Genomic DNA, 17102 nt, shown 5'->3' on the forward strand with positions numbered 1-17102 from the left:
AGGCGCGTTGTAAGTGACATATCATATCATAACTAGGCATCACAACTGAGATCAAAGACCTTATCAACTGTCGTAATAGGTTTGTAGTGTACGCTATTATTTGTCTATGTAACAAGGTTTGTATTGTAGCCCGATCAGAGTGTGAATACGAGAACACACACTACTCCCTACAAACATTTCTTTGGGACAAGAATGGGGCAGCATACAAGTAAATATACCCCACCCACACAAAGGGCCTCATTACGAGTTTGGAGGTAAGTAACAGTCCTTACCGTCATGGAGCAAATAATGTGTCCGTGTAGTAAAGAGCCCACTAATAGAGGGCTATTATGAGTTCGCGTGCACGAGCTTAGCGGCATGCCGGTAATGGCATTACCGGCATGCCGCTAAAGTCCCAAAAATGGCCCAGAAAGCACAGACAGCACAACCGCCGGCGTCCTCCTCTTAATAACGTGACCGGCATCAATGGATACGGCATTAGCGGGCACCACTATCAGCGGTGACCGCTATCAGCAGTGACCGCTAATAGCGGTGCCCATAAATAAACGGAATCGGAAGTAGCGTCATCGCACAGGAACGGCAAAGAGCACGGCAGCCATCTTGAAAAACACAATCCATTGCCAACCTCAGCACACAGGACCTGGAGCCTATTTCTGACTACAGATATCAACCTTCACCACCAACATCATGCCCAAGGCTGTAAAAAAGGCGCCTCCCGCCAGCGCAAAGAGCGATTTAATGAGGATGAACTTACTATGCTGGCAGAGACACTGGCAGACAATGCAGAGGTTGTTTTCGCCAACAACTTCAAGAGAGAGGCAATGATAAAGAAGAAAGAGATCTGGCAACTTGTTACCGAAAGAGTCAGTGCCGTAGGCAACGCCCCCGCACACTCAAGGATGTTCGCAAGAAATGGGACGACCTCCGCCTGAGAGTCAGGAATATTCTGTCCGCAAACCGGAGCCAGGCCATGGCTACTGGAGGTGGTCCTAGCTCACCCATCAAGCTAAGTCGGTGGGAGGAGATCTGCGCCACCACGATTGGCATTGAGGCCATAGAAGGTGTGGGTGACATGGAACGTGGCGCCACGTCATCGGGGGATGGAGGTGAGTGTCCTAAGAAAACACTGTAATGCTAAGTATGATGATAGTCCACCAATTAGTCCGTCCAAAGAGGCAATGCATGGCCCAATACATACACATTGACACATCCCTGCCTAGATGCCGTCCGCAGCACAGACACATGCCCATACATGCAGCATGGCAATGCCATACCTGACACACACCACACAAATATGAAAATGGCATAAGTCACACTGCACGCAGTCCACAACAGAAATGCATGTCACATAGCATACGCCAGCTCCAACATGAGTGACCCTGACGGATGCCTGCATCCTCCACCCATATAGTAAGCAACGTGATCATCAGAACTCCACTGCCTAATCCCCTCTAATGTGTAGAAGAGCAATAATACCAATGTATGCATGATGCTTGTCAAACCATCACTTATGCCGTCCCTCTCTTGGACCCCCACAGGCTCAGATCCTGACAGCGAGGCCCGGGACTCACCCCCACAGGCAACAACTCCCCGGAAGAGGGCCTGGGAAGAAGGCAACAGGCCTTCCACATCCAAAGGCCCAGCCAAGCCACGACAGCCACTGAAGGGGAAAACAGCACAGGATGCCACGGCACTGGTGCCGCTAAGGCCCATTGCTACAGTCCCCACAACACCTGTGTCACCTGCACAGGAGACAGTGGGCGATGGGGCACATTCAGCAGAGAATAGCTCTGTTGGGGAGGCAGCAGCTACGGCACCCCAGACAGATGATGATGCGCAGGGCCAGGTGTGTGTTCCTGTCGAGGACGACTCCTCTGACCTTCCTGCAACACCCAGTCCCGCACCATCACCCCAGGTCACACCTGTGTACTCCTACCATGACACCACACCGGAGCAGTCTTGAGGGGAGGCCGTAGAAGGAAGCATGATTCCCACAGAAGAGCCACATGGATTTGGGGATGTTACACATGCACCCTCCACCTCCACTGGTGTACAGTGGGGGGTGCAGCAGATAGGACGTGCAGTGCAGCGCCAGGAGGAGCTCAAAGCCCTAGTGAGGGAGTTTGTTGCAGACAGTGCCCAGGCAAGGCAGAAGGGGCGCGACAACACTGCATCCCTGAGGCAGCTCATTGAGGCAAGCACTACAACATTATGCAAGGAGGTGTCTGCTCTGAGGCAGGACCTCTCCCGCGTAGCGGATTCCTTGGAGGCTGAGCGTCCGGCCCCCAGACTGGACGAAGCGGCCACCCCTTCTTCATCCAGCTCCACCCAAACCAGCCCCCTACGCAGGACAGCGCGCACCTTGCGCCGACCGGACATGCCCCCACCAGGTGCAAGAAGTGGAAGAATGTAGAAGGGGCAGCCTGATTAAGGCAATAGACAGACACATGAAGCATTTGCTTGGACACCATGTGTGGGGGAGTTGTGGGGTTAGGGGGGAGAGGGTGTGTGGGGGGAGAGGGTATGTGAGGTGGCGGGTTTGAGCACTTAATTCTATTGGACAGTTTAATAGACCTGTTGTGTAAAAAAAAGATCTTGAGTGGACATTCCTTATTACATATGTGTCATTTATTGATATACAGTGCATAGTGTACATGTGCTCCCACACCCAGTGCCCTCTGTCCCACTTTCATGTCACCCTCTGCAACCATGTGTATTAGAAATAATGTGCAATCACTGACTGACGCACAGCACGTCCCTCCTGTGCATCGGCACCGCGATGATGTGCGCCCACATCTTCTTCATCCCATTCATCATCACCAGGTGGTTGCAGTTCTATGTCAGGGGGCAGGGGCACGTTTCGTCGGATACACATGTTGTGCAGCATGACACATGCCATGATAATCTTGGCCACCTTCTCATGCCTGTAGAGGAGTGCCCCACCCGACCGGCTAAGGCAGCGAAACCGTGCCTTCAACAGGCCAAAGGTCTGCTCGATGACCACACGGGTACGGGTATGGGAACGATTGTAGTCCTCCTCGTGCCTGTTCTGCGGGTTTTGGACAGGGGTGAGGAGCCACGGCTTCAAGGGATAGCCACTATCACCTGCATGAGAGGAAATGAAGGGTATAAGTTAGTTGATTCATGATGGACAGCTGTACTTGTCACACATGCCTGCAGATAATTTTTGGTCACATGCACATGTCCCTGGTCGTATGCACACATTTTAAATGCCCTAAATGTGTTCTGTGCCATGGACTTATGGTGTGGGTTGCATCTTCAAGATGATACACGGTGTACACTGCCTTGATGTCGCTCTTGCATTGTGGACGCATACCGCTGTGTTAGTGTTCAATATGTGATGTGTTGTGTTCTGTATGATTTTGTAACTGGCAGCGTTGGCAGTAGTCTCTGCATAATTTGCCATTCAGCGCTGATTATTTCCATGGTGACAAGCTGCACTCCTGTGGTGGTGGCGGCCCTCTGACAAGCAGTGGATTCCCTTGGTGGTTTTGTTCAATGCACTCCCATAGATGCTTGTCCAGTGTGGTGATTTGCTGTGGACATATACATAGTGAATATTCACAGCATGTTGCTGGATTGTGTTATGGAGGGCGAGGTATGATGATGGGTGGTGCACATGTTGTGGTATGTGGGGTGGTTTCAAGTTTGGCCTGTTGTGATAGGTGTGCAGCTTACTTCATTGCTATGGGATTTGGTTGTCATGTTCAGTTTGGGATGCTTTGGGGCACAGTGTTTTGGTATGTGCACATTGTGCTGTATCAACAACAATGACACCATGGTGGTGTGTGCATCTATCCCCCCATTTCACTGCCATGTGCCTGTCATGCAACTTACCAAGCAGCCAGGCACGTCGTCCTGCATATCGCTCCATGTAGTGTGGTAGCGTGGAGTTCCGCAGGACCATTGAGTCATGAGCTGATCCGGGATATCGGGCACAACAATATGTGATGATCTTGCTGGCGTCACATACCATCTGCACATTGATGGAGTGGTATTGCTTGCGATTGCGGTACACCACCTCCATGGCATGCGGGACCACCAACTCCACGTGGGTGCAGTCGAGGGCACCAATACAATTTGGCATGCCTGCCAGTGCATGGAAGCCAACTTTTGTATCAGAAATCTCCTGGGGAGTCCGTGGTAGGGATATATAGTCCTTTGTGTGCTTCAGGAGGGCATCCAGCACATGGTTCAGCATGCGAGAAAATAAGGGTTGTGATATGCCATGCATGTGCCCCACTGTGTTCTGGTAGGTGCCTGTGGCAAGGAAGTGGAGCACAGACACTACCTTCAGTAGAGGGGGGATGGCGGTCCGTATTTCAATCAGGCTGACAATGTCGTCGTGTATCATGTCCACAATGGTGGTGATGGTGTCCCGGTCCAGACGGTACAGGGTGTGGATCTGCTCAGGGGTTAGGTTGAATGGACTGGCTCTGATGCGAGGGATTGGGGGCTGCCTGCGTGGTACCACTGGCTGCACTGGTGGGGCATGCTGGGCCTGCCTCACCCTCCTTCTCCTCCTGCGTCTCCTCTGTGCTGCCTGTTGTTGTTGTTGTTGCAGCAGTACCACTGCAATCAGGTCCTCCAGCCCCAGCATTGCTAGTAGTATTGGAATCATTGTGGAGTGTGACTGGGTGTGGGAAGGGGTGGGGTGTGCTCCTTTTGTGCTCACCCAGACTCCATTGCCTCCACCTGTGCTGATTGTGTGCACCTGTGGCAGTTGGGAAAACTGCACATAGCAGTTTACAGCCTCACTTGTGATGTCCTCCTGTTAGCGGCATCCCGGTATTGCCGGCCTGAAGGCCTGCGTGCCCGCGCCCATTCCGCTATTAGCAGCGCCTCTAATACCGGGTTCTTGGGTTGGAATAGCCCGGAGCGGTAGGCGGTTCCGGTAATCCTTTACTGGCATCGTTTTTCCATTACCTCCAACCTCATAATGACCCCCAAAGTCTCTGAAGGGGGCGCCCCCCTCCCTGCAGTTTATGTCCAGTTGCGCCCCTGCCCACCCTGGCACACACATTAATGCCCCCTCACACCCAGCAAGCACGGCTTCACCAGCAGTTTCTGGTTTCCTTTAGAACACTCAGACTACATGTACCACAATGCATCACGTGAGATTTGATGCACCAGCCTCGGGAGTCCTTTCAAAATACAGTAGGTAAAGTTGGACGTTATGTTACACTGCTTCTGAGAAACATCGGCAGTGTTTTATATCTCCTCTCGCTGTCAATGTGCGCACTTTATGACTCCGCGGAGAGCATGACGGGACCTGGAGCTGCGGTTAGCAGATGAAACCCCCGTTTCATGAGGGGAGACTGAGGCAAGTGAGGGTGAGGCCCTCGAACTATGACGGAGTGGGGGTGGGGCGGAGATCATGGTGGTGGGAGTGGCGGCAGAGGCACAGCTGATAGCCTTGATTCACTTGGGGGGAGACAGGTGTTGAGGCAGGCGGGCCTCATCTGCAGTCGATCTGGGGCGCTATATATATCACCTGCTGAAGCGCTTTTCGATTGTTGTTTGAACGGTTTAGTCACTTTCAAAGTGCAGTTTGGCGCAAGTGTCTGAGGAGCGTGTTTTTGTTCTGTTCAACAGCAAACACTGGTGACTGGCTGCCCGTGACTGGAATCTATCAGCCAAGAGGTACTCAACCGTCTTGCGTCGCGTTGGAGGGTAATGCACGCCATTGGCTTGGCGTTCTTTCTCACGTTGCGGAGGATTGGCGGGAGCCAGGGCTAGGGATCCTTTCCAGCCAGAAAAATACTTGAAGTGCCCATACACTGTTATAGCCAAGAACAAAAAAATCAATGCGAACTAACGAGCCCCTAAACGTTTGTAGTAGAGTATAGACCGTAATCTGTACGCAGTTTAGGAACATTAAAATACCGTCTACGTTTGTCTGGGCCCACTTAAAGCCCCGCTACTTTCCTTGAAGTTCTACCCATTTATCCACAGACATTTAAAGTAGTATCCCATTAGTCGGGCATACAGTGCCTTGGTTCCGGTCGGAGCACATTTGTGCCATTTAAAAGGGGGGCGCTGGGTGGGGTGGGGGGTGTTGCTGTTAACCGAACACATCCCAGTCTTTCTTAGGCTACAGGCACCTGCATATGGACACGCAGTCATTTGTGGCTCTCCCTGATCAGGGGCCGTGTTTAATATTTAGAGTGCCCACATGGTCAAACTGCGTACACACTGGTACTTGTACTGCAAAATAAGCAGAGCCTATATTTGTATGGCTCAATTGTGTGGGTGAAATCCACATGCAGCCGAATGCTGTTCCTGAGGCTTTCTTTGCAGTGTTTGTGCCTCAATTCAGCGCCCCCCCCCCAACCCCCCACATTATGGAGGGGGGGAAAACGCAGACTAGAGTTGGAAACCTATCCAGGCTCTTCTGGCTTGGAGTTTCTGGATGTTGATGCTTCCGTGTTTGGGTGTTTCTCAAATTATACCTTGGCACTCTGGTATCTACCCTCCCAAACCTTTTTGCAAGTTTTAGCTTTGAACTAAATGTAAAGTCTACTTTCTTGACCCTGTCTATCCATCTTGTTATGCAGTGTCATGAAGCCCACCATGGCCACGAGCAAAGAGACCCCCAGAAAAGGCTCCAAGCCTGTGTTCCGACTGAAGACCCAAGGGAAGAGCAAGGAGAGTTACTCCAGGTTCATCTACAAGGTCCTCAAGCAGGTGAGCCCCTGGGTAATGGGGGGCGGAAGGGGGGGTGGGGGGGTGGAGGCTGCTCCAAGCATGATCTGAAAAGCCCACTGCAACCATTGTTACTCCGACCTTCCTTAGCAGAGCAAATACAAGGTTACTGGTCCGCAGGGTTGGACTCGGGCACAATGGAAAAGTGGTCCACAGTCCCAGGTGGTAAATGGTAAAAAAAATTTTTTTAATACTGTTCTATTAGTACTTACGGGGGAGTGTTTTGGATCACATGTGAACTATGCATTAAGACTATAACACTGGTCAAACGACTAGCTGCAGTGTGGTGCCTCCTACAGCTGGTTTACTTTGACCCACCCTGGCATGCTTGGCCTTTGGTCTATAATCCCTTCTGAATCTGCTGATTGGCGTTTGAGGGCATGGGCACCTGTAACGGGGCGTTTTTCAGACCAGGATGGTCTTGTGGTGGTTTTGGTTGGGGAGGTGGCTTGCTGCTATGCAACCTGTGATGTGAGTAATTTGGATAGGGGTTTCTGGAGCAGTGTTGATCCAGAAGATTGGAGTCCAAAGAAGGCTGATTGGTGGATGTTCTTTGTGGGAGGCACTGCCCAGGGGAGGAGAGGGAAGCGGTAGAAAATGCACTATTTGGGCAATAACTAGACCTGTAGAGCGTTGCTTGACAAGAGCACTTGCCTGGAGTTGGCGCTTAAAGCAGGAGACCAGCTTTCCATAAATGTGTAGCTGGGCAGACTGGATGGGTGGAAACCCCAATGGGAAGTTTCTGTAATATAGTAGGACTTGTGACCAATGCCTAACAGCAGTGAAATGACCGAGTGGGTTGCAGGGATGGTCTAGTTCCTCAATAGAGGCTATGTTTTTTTTTTTTTTTTATTTAAAGCTCATATATTCACCTTTTCAGTATCTCTTCAGTACAAAGCCAGGTGTTTCTGGGGGGCTGGGAGATGGTATTGCATGGAGTAGGATTTGTTTTTTCCGTTTGTATTCAATGTTTTGGGTGGCGGTCTGCAGCCTGTGGCGCGTCGAATATTGTAATAACACGCCCATCACTCTCCTTAACTCTGCTGGCTAGGGCTGATGGGGAGTAGGGCTGCGGCGTCTGGAGAAGCAACTGGTGGATGCATACACCCGCCTTTAGTGAGTCCCCAGCCTTGAGCTATTACCCTTCACTTCAGAGTCTGAAACCACTGGCCTTCTAAGTGGACTAACTGTGCCTTTTTAAAGCCATGTATCTCTGGAGGATGTTCTGGGAGCCTTCAATGATCTCTCCCTGGTCCATGTCAAGCACTAGTGCTTCTCATGGGGCTTGTAGTTCCTGTGGGCTTCCTTTTTGGTTTGATTTCTTGTGCCTAACCCTAGATCCTCTCCCCATACAGGTCCATCCTGATCTCTGCCTGTCTCTCGGCGCTATGAGAACCGTGGACTCCATCAATGGGGACCTCTTTGAGAGGATAGCCTCAGAGGCGGCCAGACTGGCCCTGTCCAACAAGAGGAGCACCATCACCAGCCGGGAGGTCCAGACCGCAGTGAAGCTGGTGCTACCAGGGGAATTCTCAAAGCACGCCTTATCAGAGGGTACCAAAGCAGTGGCAAAGTACACATCTTCTCAATGAATTATCCGTTGCTGCTGAAATTGATTAAATTATAGCATGTTTTTATTTTTGTTAAATAAAGGTGTTTTAACATTCGTGTTTTGTGAGTGCAGGTTATTTTCACAACGGATGCATTTCTATTGTGTGGAGACTTGGCATGTGGCAGCTTTAAGATGAAGGGGCCAAATACATTGGGGTGGACAAAGGACCTTTGGTGAGCTGCCGGAGGTCATGATTGCGTTGCTTGGATTGAGTGCTTTATTTAAGGGAGCCTTTTTTTTGTCTGATGTCCTCACGTGCACTGCGCAAGAGGCCTGCAGAGGATGAGGGTATGCCTAGTCATTAATGCCAGTAGCCTACTTCAAGAGCCTCAAGCTCCACACAAGACAGTCCTTTAAGAATATTTGTAGACTAACTTTCATGGGTACCTCCTCCCAACCTACTTTGTTACGTATTCTCTTCTACATTTATAGTCCAGTGCTCCCCAGCAATCCTTTTGCCTTTCAGTATATGCACACTGACTGGCAGTTCTCGCCCCCTGCCAATCGAAGCAGTGCAGTGTGCAGCTCGCCACACCATGTATAGTGTAATTCTGCCAATGTTGGCCTTGCTGCGCATATCTCTTCGAAAGGCGGGAAGATGTTTAATTGCAGTAAGGCAAATGGCAGAAACCATTGATGGAGGCAGGTCGGAGTTCCTGTTAGAAAATCTCTAGGTTGTTTGTGCCTGGTACCGACTAGGCAGGCTGGCAGAGGGGCAGCCCGCGGATTATTAAATAAAAAATTATCTGTGTGGTTGTTGATAGGTGATGCATGAGGTCTGAATCTCAGTAGGCCTGATATCTGAAGTAGTGTGGAAGGATGCAATTTTTGTATTGTTAGTTGAGAAAGGAGGATGGTGGTGAGGGTGTGATCACATCCTGGTTCTTGTGGTAGATTTCACTGAGGTGAAGATGCAGCAGAAGTTCCATGCGTCAAACTGGTTTCCCACAGATGGTAGTGTCGAGGTTCAAAAATGCTTGTCGTGAATTAAGCCATGTTTCTGGTGCAGTTTTAGTTGCTTGCTATTTTTCTTTCAAATGATTGGTTGAAAAGCTAAGTCTTGAGCTGTTTCTTGAAATTCAGGTGGTTCACGTCCGGGTGGATTTCGCTGTTCCCGTTTCACAATCAGGACTGAAGGAGGATCCTCCAAGAGGATCCTCTTATCTTGTTGGGGACTAGGAATGGGGCAGCATTGCTGGACCAGTTCTGGAAGGAGTGTAGTGATGAAACTTGGAGGAAGGGCCCCCTCATGGTATGGGTGATGAATAAGGTTTTGAAATTAAACCTATGTTAATTCTGAGCTGCATTTTGAACTCTTCTCATTGGATAATCTGGGAGTCGGAGAGGCTGTTTGGATATGATCAGAAAAATGATGGCCTGGGTACTGCGGTGAATGTAAAAGATGCAGCCTAGTATGCATAGCTGGGAGAAACTGCTTCTGATAATGGCTTTAACCTGTGACTCCAGAGTGAGGATGTCGGTTGGCATCTCAAGATGCCTCACTATGGTTGGTTAGGACAAGGGATTGTGGTGGTGCTGGAGCATGTAGGATTCTAGATATCAGCCTTATTTTGCTATGGTTGATTTTTAGTCTGTTTGCTGTCATCCACGTTTCCACCCATTGAGAGGCAGTTTTTAATGTATGGTGTTTGGTTATGATGGTTGGTTCCCAAATTTGTAGATTATTTTGAGTCAGCCACATACTTGCAGCAGGAGAGAAATTTGATGTCTACTAGGGGTGTCATGTAGATGTTGAAAATGGAGGATAGTATGGATACTTAGGGTACTAAGTGAGTGAGGCCAGGAATTGTAGAGGCCCAAGACAGTGGTTTCTGTTCTACCTTTGAGGAAGGAGCTGATCCAGTGCAGAGCGGTTTCTTTAAAACCCAATATTTTCCAGTCTTTTTTGTATCCCCTGACTTACTGTGTCAAGTGTCTGAGATGTCTAGCAGGATGAGTGCTCTGATTTTTCATCTGCATTGCTTAAGTGTATCCCAGATGGAGCACAGAGCCAATCCTGTACTCGTAGGCCAATTTGTGCTGTGCCCCTGATGAAATCCCAGGGCTGACCTAAGAATTGTTCTTGATATTTCCAGACCCAGCGTGTTTGAGATCTGGCAAAAGCTGGTTGCTTAAAGCCTGGAGTTGACCCATAGGACAAAGGTCTGATGTATGTATATTTCACTGAGCTCGTACTGATGGCATGTCATGGTTGATTTTTGATTGGTGGGGAACATGGCTTGCCAACAAAATCGATGGGTTGCATGAGTCATTGGTAGCTTGTAGGTCTTTTGTAGAGGGGAGTAAAATCAATAGTGGCGTAGGTTAGATCTCATTCGTGGCATTGGGTGGTCTTTTATTGTCGAGATGATCCTGGATGTCTGATCTTTTGGTTGAATATGTAGCTATCTGGTCACAACTCTTGGGTAGGGGTTGCTTTGCAGGCTCTTATTTAATTTTTTTTATTTTTTAATCTTTCCTTTTGCTGTGATTTGCCAATGCATTTGGAGCATGTGTGCTTATCTTTGCTCGGAGTACTTCAGTCCTGTAAAGGTGTAGCTGATGGTAGGTGAATCTGCTAGGCTCTAGACTGTTTGTCCTCCAGTTTCAGATTTTCCTTTTTCTGTACTTCCGTCAGGGGAGGAAATGTTTCCATTAGATTGTTAGGGCCAATACAGTCCAACACAGATCCAGTTGTGAGAAGTTGTGCATCCAGTATCTGCATGGACTGTAGATTGGGTTGCTAATGCTTTTCTAGTACGGATTTTGGTTTCTTTCAATGCTCTGGTCATGGTTGAACCTTCCTTGTGAAGGTCCTGTGAGGCGTGGTCTTTGAATATTTTGAACTGAATGTAGAAGCGATCGGCCCAGGAGAGGTGCACGATTGTTTTCATATAAAATGCCATCCAGGGTGAGGCCTGTTATGTGGGTTGAACCCTTAACCATCTATCTCTACCTGTGGTGGTCCCCAGGAGTCTAACCTCTCTCTCCTTGGCTGTTCAACCAATACCTGGCACTTCTTGCCCACTGTATTGCAGCGCTCTGCCCCAACATCCAGTGCTATGCGGATGACATTCAGCTCATTTTCAGGCTACCCTCAGCCATCTCTTCTCCCTCATCAGTCTGTCCGCCATCCAGGAGTGGTGTGCTGCCACTGATCTCTGCCTTAATGCCAGTAGGACTGAGATTCTCCTCATTGGCACACCCACTCTCTCTCCTTGCCTGTCGCCCTTTTGCTGGCTTCTCTCTCCTCACACCTGACGTCCCCAAAGTCGCACTACCAGCTGCACCTCCTCGGAGGTATTCTTCCTTTCCTCTTCCCCCCCAGAAGCTCACTGTCTCCAGAGCTCTGGTTCTCTCTAGGATGGACTATTGCAACAGCCTATTTCTAAATCTGCCTGCTTCTACTCTCTGCAACTCATCCAGAACAGGACTGAGCGACTTGTCCTTGGCCTCAAGCCCAGGGATTGTATCTCTCCAGGACTGAAATCTCTGCACTGGCTTAAATTCAAACCTCTCTGCACTGTCCACATGACCTTCCAGGGCCTGGGGCCTCAATACCTTCAACTCTCGCTTCCTAAATATCTTCCTTCTCAAGCTCTTTGCTCATCAAACTCCCTCGGGGTCAGTCTCTTCTCCAAGCAATGAGTTGGTGGTAGATCTTTCCTTGGCTGGGGCCTCCTTCTGGAACAGCCTCCCTGCCTCTCTAAAACTTGAGCTTCCTCTCCGGTTCCGGAAGCACCTCACCACAACCTTCCTCTTTGCTTCTTTTTCTCCTCCTTTCCCCTGCTGACTTCCTGGTTGACTGCACTGGTTACCAGGCCGCCCTCTGATCTTGGGCCCAGGTCCCCTCCCCCCGCCAGTCGCACCCCTGCACTGCCTTCTTGGCAACCCCTGCACTTGGGGACTGTTTTTCTGTATCGCTACAGTTCCACTACTAGCACTTGACACCTGATGTCTGCACTTACTTGCCACCTGCTGGCTGTACTTTTACTTATTGTTTATTCTATTATCCCTTGTATTGCACTGTCCCCTCCCCATGCACTTGCGCAATCTGACAGCTGGCTGTTAAGATTGATTTCTGAACTCTGAGCTGGTGGGCAGAGGTTCAGGAGGTGTCTTGAAAAGAGGGTAATTGCTCCCTGGGATTAGCATAACAGGTCTGCACGTGCTGAGCAATGAACTTGTACGTGAGAAATGACACCTTCAGTATAAATGTAGCATTTATTAGATACGGCATAATATAACACATAGCAGCGATTTAGCAATGATGGATAATGTCTGTTAAGAAACCACAAAACTTGGAGAAACTCAGTCTTACGCCCTTTCAGATGGTATCTTCAGCGCTAGGCGACCCTGGTCATCTCAAGCAAGCTGCTGCCAGCCCCCTTCAGATAACAGTGCTGCCAGGTGCCGCACAAGGCCTCATCAGGTTCCGGGCACTCGCTCTTGGTTGAAGCAAGTCCGTGTGAATCTCCCACTCAGTTCTGGGTGCTTGCACCTTTTGTGCTCTCGTGCCGTCAATCCGCATGATGCACAGATCCAGAACCTTCGAGCAAAACCCAGTTCAGTAAATGTGCTCCCTTCTCTGCCCTCCCCCCCTACTTGGAGCCCATCTGCAAGAGCTCAGGAATGTTTTATCAGTGAGCACGTGGCAGTACCAGGCCTTCGCAGGGAAAGGGGGAATTGTTTACAACACATGGCAGAGCCACGGTTGCAAAGACAGAATATTCTAGGAGAAGTTGAAATCGGTTAACCCCTAGTGAGCAAGATTTACCAGGCCTGCACTCTGCTAGCTAGTGTCTTCAAAGATTGGCTATCTAAGCGCTATATAGGTGCCATAATGCTCCAAACACTCAAATACAGGTCTCTATTAGCTAGCAAACTGGGGCCTCGGCCCTGCCTTTCTATGCACAATGCATCCTGTAACCTTCCACCCCTCCTAGGCCTGCAAATTCCTTGTAGCTCACTAATGCTTAATGTGAGCGCTATCAACACATTACTTTCAGCATTTAGAACATACTTTCATAAGCTATTGGTTTTAGCTGTTAATGCAGCCATGTAAGGCCCTAATCTGCAGAAATGGCACTTGGTATTAGACGACAAGAGGATAGCCTAGTTTCTTGGAACAGGGTAACCTTCTGGACAAGCCAGACAAATCCAGGTAGCTTGGCGGCAGTGGGGATTAGGTCTTGGGAGGGGTGAGGGTGACTGAAAGACCTCAATGAGCACACAGAGTAAAGGACACTTACAAAAAACTCCCTGTCAGGTGTAGATATATTAAAAATACAAATATTTATTTCAAGGCCTTTGAGTAAATCACAGTAATACTATTAAGCCAACACATTCAAAATACGAGACCAATGGGGTCAAAGGGTTAATGCACGAAATGGGTCCAAAACCTAAAAGGGGAAGGAAACGGAGTGCAAATAGTCTTTAGTCCCTTCTGCATCCAACACACTCATAACTAAGAGGCAGTCGATCCCTAAGAGTGGAGCCTAATGCTCAAATGTACATGCAATGCTAGCGCACACGGTAGTTCAAATGGGCAAAATGGGTATCTTCAAGGGTTTGTAGCAACTCAGGAAGGGGGTGAGGCGATGAGGAATAGGTTCCCACTATTCGAGGAGGGTCTCCACTTGAGGGCAGAGTAGATTCCAAGAGTTGGGAATAGTTGGCTAGTTCGCACTGGCAGTGGAAAGGAGAGGGACCCCCAGGAGCCACTTGTGCATAAAAATGGATGGAGGTGCTAGGGGCCACCAGGTTAGGGTTCCGATTGCTCACCGACCGCCGGCGAACTCCGGACCAAACATTGGCAGTCGAGTCCACTTTAGTTGCCAGTTCAAGTTCGGCAATTTGGCAGCTCTGCGGCTTTCTGCGACAAAGATACAGCGATGATTCCCAAGCTGGACAGTGGTGATATCTCCACTCCTGGTAGATGAATCAGGCCAGTTTCATTGCAGCAAGCTTCAGGAGCAAGAGGGGCACAAATGCAGCACACCTACAAAGTTGATCACCATGGCCGGGCGACACGATTACCGCGTTTTCGTGATAAGCTTCTAGGCGCTTGCAGTAACCTGCACTTGCACTAACCTACTGAGCTATCCTGTGTGTATTAGAGCTTATTCGAAGCGTGGAGGAAAATGCTGAAATCAACCAGGCCTCTTAAACGGGGTGAGCCTGCATGCTTGTAAGGGGTTAACTGCGATGGCCCTTCCTGAAGATATAAACATCTAGCATTTGCAAGAGGCTCTGCGCAGCCCTTGGAGCCAGGCACAGCTTTGCACAGCTTTGCTCTGCGAGTCAGGTGCATTGATAAGGCAGGAATGTCAGGCCTTCCCAAAACAACGTGCACGAAGCCTGGGAGCCAAGACTGGCTGTTTCCAGTCTTGTAACTTTCCAGGCGAAAACATGTTTACTGCCCGGAAGGGTGAGTCTAGAAGCTTTTCGAAGAGCTGGTACGTCATAATGACTGACGTGCAGCCCCTAATAAGAGAACTATACCTGGGCCAGTAAGGCAGGGACTCATCCTGGGCTGTTGGTGAGACACGAGCATGAAGAGGAACAGTGCCTGGATGACCATGGATGACCAACTGTGCACTATCTGGGCCGAGACGCCTAGCATCACACCCCCGCTCTGGTGTAGGACTGTGAGGGCTTGGCCAGTCCTCCCCTCCTCTCTTGAGGAGTGCCGGGCACCTAGAGCGGCAAGGGTACCGGGTGTGATCTGATCGTACTTCTACATTTTATAGGAGCGTAAGACAAAATAATTGCATATTGATCTGTGACTGACAATTGGCATTATACAGCTTGCATGTTCATTCCCATATTATTGTAAAATGCTGCTTAGTTCTCATTAGACACTGTAGATAATAAATGCAAGCATCATATATTCTGTGTGATTGGCTTTCTTCCAGAATGAGTTCATCGTGCTTTTTGCATAAACTTACTTGTGTGGGAAGGTGATTAGGAGTGATTTGCACTAAGGGCTGGTCCTGGGGTGGGGGGTGCGGATTCTCCTTTTTCACTACATTTGGCGCTGTGAGCAGGGTTTTGCAAGCACAATGCCCTTCTGGAAGAAACAAGCAAATGATTAATGCAATGTGGGAGATGGTGCACTCTGTCACATTCCTGGATGGCTGGCATCAAATGCTTGGTCGGGTGTGGCAGACATTTTGCATCGGTGCTCGGCACCGAGGGCATGGGACATGCTTGAAAATGATGTTTCCCCGGCGGTAATTAGTGAGTGCTTGGACTGTTTGCCGCTTGGGAAATGCAGACGGGAGCTAAAAGCAGCAGGAAATATAGGCTGGTTATTCCTGCAGGCGCTCAGGAAGGTGCATGAGAATGAAATGCCTAAAGATGCGCAGATTCGCAAATTAACAGATGGGATTTCCCTGCTCCAGGAGCAACAAATCATTGAGAGAGGCCCTTGAATCGTCCATTAAGAGGGCTGATCAGATGGAGGACAGATGTGCCTCATTAGCTATGTGTGTAGCCACGCATAAGCGCAGACAGCGGCGGGGCAATCCGTCAAAGATAAGGATTCGCGCACTAATTAGGAAAGATAACTGGGACCCAAATGTATGGTCAGGTGAAGTTAGTGACAGCGAAACTGAGCAAGCATATGACTGGAATGAATCTGGTGAAGTCAGGCTTGCAGAGTTAGACTGTTCTGATGAAGAGGAGCTGGAATGTGCTCCAATGAAATGTTTATCCAGCGTGGCCATTAATCACTAACAAATCAAAAGGCCAAGCTGGCGGCGGAAACATTCAGAATACTAGACTTGTCCGTGATTATGCACAGACAAAACTTTTGGATGTTGCCAAATTATTCAGACAGAAGAAAGGTGAAGCACTTCTGGAGTGGTATCTTAGTTTGTGGGATACGGGTGCCGATGCGATCTTCTTAACTCCAGAAGAACTGTTAAAGATGGGTTCACTCACTACTAATGTAATGTTGGGGCAGATGGTGCGCTCCGGCAGCAAGGCTTGCATTCCTTGTTTAATTGGCTTCAGACTGCCCTATTAAATTTGTATGGGAGTCCAATGGACATGGAAGAGAATTGGGGCGTTAATAACAGAAGCGACAGATCAGCTTTGATAGATGGGTTTACAGTGCGCACTGTATAGTGCACATTTTGCAGGGCCTGACATGGAATTGTTTACAGCTGGAATGCGCGCTCACTTGTTGAGAAACGCTCCGAGCCATATGAAGGGAGCATTGCTTTAATTGCTAGGTCCAGCGCAAGGCAAACCCATTGGTGAAGTGGCACTTCTGTTAGGGCAGTTACAAGGGCTGGATGTGCACAAAGCAGCGTGCCTAGTGGCTGGAAGTAATGACTCAGAGAAAAAGCGTGGCAAAAATTTCAAGTCTAAAGAGAAAACTGACACCGTTGAGGTCACACGCAGACAAATGTGGGTGGACCTGCTAAAAGCGAGAATTCCAAGTGAAGAAATAGACGGTAAACACACACCTGTGCTGCTTGAGAAATGGAAGAAACTGAGAAAACAGGGATCAGGAAAAACTAAGCCCTCTGCACCCTCTGAAGAAGAGGTGTTTAAGCCCATAGTGCGAGCAAAAGGTTACCCTGATTTGGTAAAGGACAAGTGGGAGGTCCCAGACCCAATTTTTGATTGAAGGGCTGGCTCTGTCTTTGAGGTATGATTAATAAAGAGAACCAGTCCCAGAGACACACCCTTTTGTGCCACTCGCATTGTATTTGGATGAGAAAGTAAAACACATCTTGGCTCTATTAGACAC

General features: G+C 49.2%; 1 protein-coding gene across 1 annotated transcript; it reads left to right on the forward strand.

The window, feature by feature from the left end:
* Positions 1–5632: 5632 nt before the first annotated feature.
* LOC138489810 (histone H2B type 1-L-like) lies at positions 5633–8395 on the forward strand. The gene is made up of 3 exons (XM_069617394.1): positions 5633–5694; positions 6579–6708; positions 8082–8395. Exons 2-3 carry the CDS (start codon positions 6583–6585, stop codon positions 8316–8318), a joined length of 363 nt encoding a protein of 120 aa, XP_069473495.1. The 5' UTR covers positions 5633–5694; positions 6579–6582; the 3' UTR covers positions 8319–8395.
* Positions 8396–17102: the final 8707 nt, after the last annotated feature.

This window comes from Ambystoma mexicanum, chromosome 9 (assembly GCF_040938575.1).
Source record: "Ambystoma mexicanum isolate Mex_15411 chromosome 9, UKY_AmexF1_1, whole genome shotgun sequence".
Classification (NCBI taxonomy): Eukaryota; Metazoa; Chordata; class Amphibia; order Caudata; family Ambystomatidae; genus Ambystoma; species Ambystoma mexicanum.

Excerpts from the sequence above, each read along its gene's own strand:
- LOC138489810 (XM_069617394.1), top strand. The coding sequence starts at position 6,583 with ATGAAGCCCACCATGGCCACGAGCAAAGAGACCCCCAGAAAAGGCTCC. Across the intron at positions 6,709-8,081 it reads TCTACAAGGTCCTCAAGCAG|GTCCATCCTGATCTCTGCCT; the intron begins GTGAGCCCCTGG and ends CTCCCCATACAG.